General features: G+C 30.3%; 1 protein-coding gene and 1 pseudogene across 1 annotated transcript; one reads left to right on the forward strand and one right to left on the reverse strand.

The window, feature by feature from the left end:
- Nucleotides 1-416: 416 nt before the first annotated feature.
- LOC115713711 (uncharacterized) lies at nt 417-1890 on the reverse strand (annotated as a pseudogene).
- A 527-nt stretch (nt 1891-2417) lies between these two features.
- Nucleotides 2418-4185, forward strand: LOC133029053 (protein ALP1-like). Its single transcript, XM_061106988.1, has one exon. It carries the CDS (start codon nt 2720-2722, stop codon nt 4034-4036), a length of 1317 nt encoding a protein of 438 aa, XP_060962971.1. The 5' UTR covers nt 2418-2719; the 3' UTR covers nt 4037-4185.
- The last annotated feature ends 1815 nt before the right edge of the window (nt 4186-6000 follow it).

The raw sequence follows: 6000 nt of genomic DNA on the forward strand, positions 1-6000 counted from the left end.
ACATCCTGTAAAATTTAAAAAAAATTTAGAAAAATTTAATAAGCCGAAAATAAAGCACTTCTTTAAAAGTGGTGCACTGATTTACTCCTACCTGTTTCGGCATTCGGGAGACTTGTTTAGTCTTTTTTTTTTTATGGTCGTGTACATTATAGTTATTTAAAACATCTTGCAAAATTTTAAAAAATTTAAAAAAATTTAACATGCCGAAAATAAAATTCAAACTTTCTGTTGCGTGACTCTTTTATTTAGAAGAATACATTGTAAAAGCACCTTATAATATTTATTTTTGTGTAAATTTAAATGTGAATATCATAAATTATTTTTTTCTTTTAATTATAATTTAAGTAAAAATTTATTATATTTTTTTATATTAAACAATAAAAATAATTTTTAAAATTGAACACATATTAAAATTAAAATTAAACACACTAAAACATCATATTCTTATTAATCAATAGTACACATATTTTATATTACACAACAGAACATTATAAAATTAAAGCACACTCAATAATACATAATAAAAACATTACAAACTTAAACATACATTTAAAAATTAAAATACAACACACCAAACATTAAACGGAAAAGTAATAACACAGATACGAACCTTCAAAGACAAAATGAGATACAACAATTTAATAATGTGGAAGATTATTTCTTGATCCGCCAAGATAGTCATAATACGGACTATAAACTTGTGAGTCATTTTCAGCTCTTTCACCTTGATCTTGAGATCGTTGATCTTCATCTTCAACGCCATGTCCCGAATCTTGAGATGCTCGATATTGTGACCCCTCATATTGTGATCCCTGATATTGAGATCCCTGATTTGGATATCCCTGATATTGAGATCCCTCATATTGAGATCCTTCTCCTTGTTCTCCAACTTCGGATGTTTGTGCCCTTTCTTTGTAAATTCGTCTTTTTCACTTTGAATGTACTTATGAAACTCTGGATCGGATATAGAATTCAAATCCGTGAATAAAATTTTTTCGTCAGCCTTTCTTCTGTGACGTTCATTTCTATCCTTGTTACTCTTTTCAATAACTTTAATGAGTTCTTTATTTTGTTCCATTAGTTTGTTGAATTGATCATTACCTAATTGTTTTTCCTTTGCTTTTTTTACACCACATGGTCTTTCTGTTGGATAAGTATTCATTTCCTCATTATTCATGTTTAGATCAAATGAACTCATACCAGTGGATGCCGATGTTGGAGACTCAAAATTGTGAGATGATGATTTCGATGAAGTGAAACTAGGACCTTCGTGTTGGAATCTACGTGGTGCATTGATGTTTTCATCATTTGAAAACTTTTGAATACCTTTGAGGATGTGCCACACATGATCAAATTTAAAGCCTTTATCGTACTTTTTATCTTGGGCTAATAACATCTTTGCTTGAATTAACTGTTGCAATATAAATTAAGTAATAACGTTAATGAAAATTGAAAAATAAGATAGTAATAATAAATAAATTATAATAACAAACACTTACAATGTCTTCTGCTGAAGCACCACTTGGATTTTTATTTTCAATTTGGTTGATACATCCCCTTAATTTTGCAACTGCACTATTAATAGTAGACATTCGAGTTTGCAAAGATCTTACTGGGCGAGGATTATTACTAAATTTTCCATCTTTGTGGTACTCTGATTGAACTCTTGCCCAAAAATTATTACCTGATTGGTTTCTTCCTACGATTGGATCTTGAGAAATGTCAACATAGACATGACACAAGTGCACATCTTCCTCTGCGAGTAAGAAGAACCGCGAATGGAAGACATTTTTGAAGAAAATATAGCTATTTAGGAAATATGTTGAAGAGATGTGATCAAATTGAATGAGAAGTGTGAGATTATATAGGAAAGGAAAATACATTGCAACGGTTGAGATCGTGGTCAAATAATTTCAGCGGCCAAGATTAAACTGTGAGATTTCTTGTCTTTTACTTTTGGAATCAGAAGATAAGGATGTGATGTGACAACACACTGCAACGGTTGAGATCGTGGTCAAATAATTTCAGCGGCCAAGATTAAATCACTAGATTTCTTATCTTTTAATTTTGGAATCAGAAGATAAGGTTGTGATGTGACAACACACTGCAACGGTTGAGATCGTGGTGAAATAATTTCAGCGGCCAAGATTAAACTGAGATTTTTTGTCTTGTAATTTTGGAATCAGAAGATAAGGTTGTGATGTGACAACACACTGCAACGGTTGAGATCGTGGTCAAATAATTTCAGCGGCCAAGATTAAATCACTAGATTTCTTATCTTTTAATTTTGGAATCAGAAGATAAGGTTGTGATGTGACAACACACTGCAACGGTTGAGATCGTGGTGAAATAATTTCAGCGGCCAAGATTAAATCACTAGATTTCTTATCTTTTAATTTTGGAATCAGAAGATAAGGATGTGATGTGACAACACACTGCAACGGTTGAGATCGTGGTCAAATAATTTCAGCGGCCAAGATTAAATCACTAGATTTCTTATCTTTTAATTTTGGAATCAGAAGATAAGGTTGTGATGTGACAACACACTGCAACGGTTGAGATCGTGGTGAAATAATTTCAGCGGCCAAGATTAAATCACTAGATTTCTTATCTTTTAATTTTGGAATCAGAAGATAAGAATGTTTACACTATAAAATATGGATATGATACATGATATGAGGCACACCAAAAATATATACAATTTAACTTTGAAAAAAATATGAATTCTTATCCTGGTAGTTCATCGTATTTATCATCATCGTCTTCTTCAGATGATGAATATTATGATGATATAGAAATGCAAGTGGTAGGTCAAATCACTGCTAACAATAATTTTTGTATCGCTCAACACCAACAAAATCAAAGCTCACGTCGAGGCTCGATTCCTGGTCATATAGTTATTAACCGTGACCGGGAAAATGCTGATCGTAATCTTTTCAACGACTATTTTGCAGAGAATCCTCGATTTACCGATTTGATGTTTCGCCGAAGATTTCGAATGGGTCGTCCTTTATTCCTTCGTATTTTGGATGCTATACAAAGACATGACAATTACTTTCTCCAGCGAAGGGATAGAATGGGAAAACTCGGGTTATCAGGCTTGCAAAAAGTTACAGCTGTATTTCGTATGCTAGCATATGGTATGCCGGCAGATGCTACCGATGAATACATCAAAATAGGAGAATCTACAACTTTAGAAAGCTTGAAGCGATTTTGTCGTGCTGTTGTTGAGGTGTTTGGAGCCCACTATCTCCGATCACCCAACGCTCATGATGTTGCAAGACTACTCCACATTGGTGAACGTCGAGGTTTTCCAGGAATGTTGGGAAGTTTGGATTGTATGCATTGGAAATGGAAAAATTGTCCAACTGCTTGGGGAGGACAATATGCCGGTCGTAGTGGGTCCCCGACTATTAATCTTGAAGCAGTAGCTGACTATGATCTCTGGATATGGCATGCATATTTTGGCTTACCAGGATCTAATAATGACATTAATGTGTTAGAGGCATCCCATCTTTTTGCTAATCTGGCTGAAGGTATTGCTCCACCCGCTAATTATGTTATTAAAGGAAAAGAGTACAATATGGGTTATTATTTAGCCGATGGTATATATCCAAAATGGTCCACTCTTGTTCAAACTATCCATGATCCACGTGGTCCAAAAAAGAAACTATTTGCAATGAAACAAGAAGCATGTAGAAAAGATGTTGAACGTGCATTTGGAGTATTGCAATCTAGATTTGCAATTATTGCTGGACCGGCACGTCTTTGGAATAAAACGGTTTTACATGATATAATGACTTCATGTATTATTATGCATAATATGATAATAGAAGATGAACGTGATCTAAATGCACCAATTGAAGAGCGTGTCGAAGTGCCAAGTCCAGAAGTTGAGATGGTAGAAGATGATAATGCTCGGTTTCAAGAATTTCTTGCCAGACATAGAAAAATTAAAGATAAAGATGCTCACATTGAGCTTCGAAATGCATTAATCGAACACTTGTGGGACGAATATGGTAACTCACAAAATTAATATAATTTAATTAATTTTAAGTGTGTGTTTCAAGTTTAATTTAATTTAATGTAATTTTTTTGTCATGAATGTAATGTTTGTTCTCTAGTAATGTAATATTTATGTTATTGCAATATGATATTTTAATTTATCGAATTTCGCCGATTTTACAGTATTATTGTCTTTAATCACATTAGTAAGTTTATTTAAATATAACAATTGTGGTAATTTTTGTTAATTAATATGATATTATTTTTTTAATTTATTAAAAAATTAATATAATAATAAGAAATATTTTTTTTAGTGTAATTTTTTGTGTTGTGGTTGGAGTAGAAATAATTTTTGACACCAAATTTGGTGATAGTGTAACACCAAATTTGGTGTCTCTTTGGAGATGCTCTTAGCTTCCAAAATTCAGTCCACCAAAGTCTTTCAACTCATTATTCTCAACAATCAATTTACAGGTTTTTTTTTTTCTTATAATTTCTTTTTCTTCCATATATATATATGTACGTATATATTTATACTAGGTGATCGTTACGTGCCAAGCCACGTACTGTTAGTTTTATTTAATATTTTAATTTTTTTATTTTAATTAATAATTAAAATAGTATAATTATTTGAACGATTTGTTTTAAAAAAAAATAAAATATGTGTCAGTATATTTAGTAAGTAAAACATAATTGTGTTATAATAATGTATGTTATTAATAGTAAAATGTACATTAATCTTCTAATTGAAAAAAGTTCTATTATCTCATTTCATATCTAATAATAGCTACACAACTATATATTTATAGACTTTCACATTCTTTGCAAATTACTAATAAGCACCAATAATATTTTCATATTCTAATATTTTTCAATCTTCTCCTCTTGGTGGTAAAATTAAAAATAAAACTAAAAATAATCACAAACATATAAGGTAAATATCTATATTTTTCTTTTTTTTTAAAAAAAAAAAATTATTAATATTCTCCCAAGATAAGTTTGTTAGAGAGATATGTGGCTAAGATGATTTTTTTAATTTAAAAAGAGATTATTAATATTTAAAAGATTGTTTAATTTTTTGGTTTAATTATTGGGTTTATTTGTTAACGGAAGATCAAAGCTAATCGTTAAATTTAACAGAATATTCTTTTATTTTTAAGTATATTCTGTTAAACCAAGAAATGCCGTTAGATAGACACTTTTAATATATAAAGATATATTGACATATATTACGTTTTTCTATTAACATTACAGCTTGCTAGTATTTCAATAACTATGGTGTTTAATAATTTTCCACATGAGATTAGATTTCTTCCTAATGATGAAGAAATTGTTGGATTTTATGTATACAACAAAAACTTCAACCCTCATCTACTTCAATCCAATCACATTTTGGATGTAAATATATATGACTTTCATCCTCAAGAACTCACTCGTAAGAATTCAATATAACAATATTTTTTTTTTATTATTATTAGTTTTTCTTTAGTTTTATTACTCACATTATGTTTCTGCTCTCAATAATTTTACAGATCGATACCCGCCGATGACTGAAAATGAGTGGTATTTTTATTATAAAAAAGATTTATTTTTCACAACAAAGAATAATAAAAGATTGAATCGAAAAGCAAAAAATGGAACTTGGCACGTCAATGCAACAAAGAAGTCGATCTTGAATCAACAAAAGGTCGAGATAGGTTTTAAAAGAACTTTGGATTTTATGGAGCCAGATAAAAAACTAACTCTATGGAAGATGACTGAGTATCATTTGCTCGAATCCAATGACACACAGGTACTAACAAATACCCTTAATGATCATTAGTATTTCACTTTTAATATTTAGTGTACATAATAGTAAAGTCTAACTTAATTTTAATTTATTTTTTTGCAGCGATGTACTTAGATATTGTGCAAGATTTATAAAATGAAATCAAAAGAAAAGAAGACGTTTACAAATAATAAGAATGAAGAACTAAACACAAAAAGAGAAAAATT

The sequence above is a fragment of the Cannabis sativa genome, chromosome 1, assembly GCF_029168945.1.
Source record: "Cannabis sativa cultivar Pink pepper isolate KNU-18-1 chromosome 1, ASM2916894v1, whole genome shotgun sequence".
NCBI classification, from domain to species: Eukaryota; Viridiplantae; Streptophyta; class Magnoliopsida; order Rosales; family Cannabaceae; genus Cannabis; species Cannabis sativa.

Excerpts from the sequence above, each read along its gene's own strand:
- LOC133029053 (XM_061106988.1), top strand. The coding sequence starts at position 2,720 with ATGAATTCTTATCCTGGTAGTTCATCGTATTTATCATCATCGTCTTCT.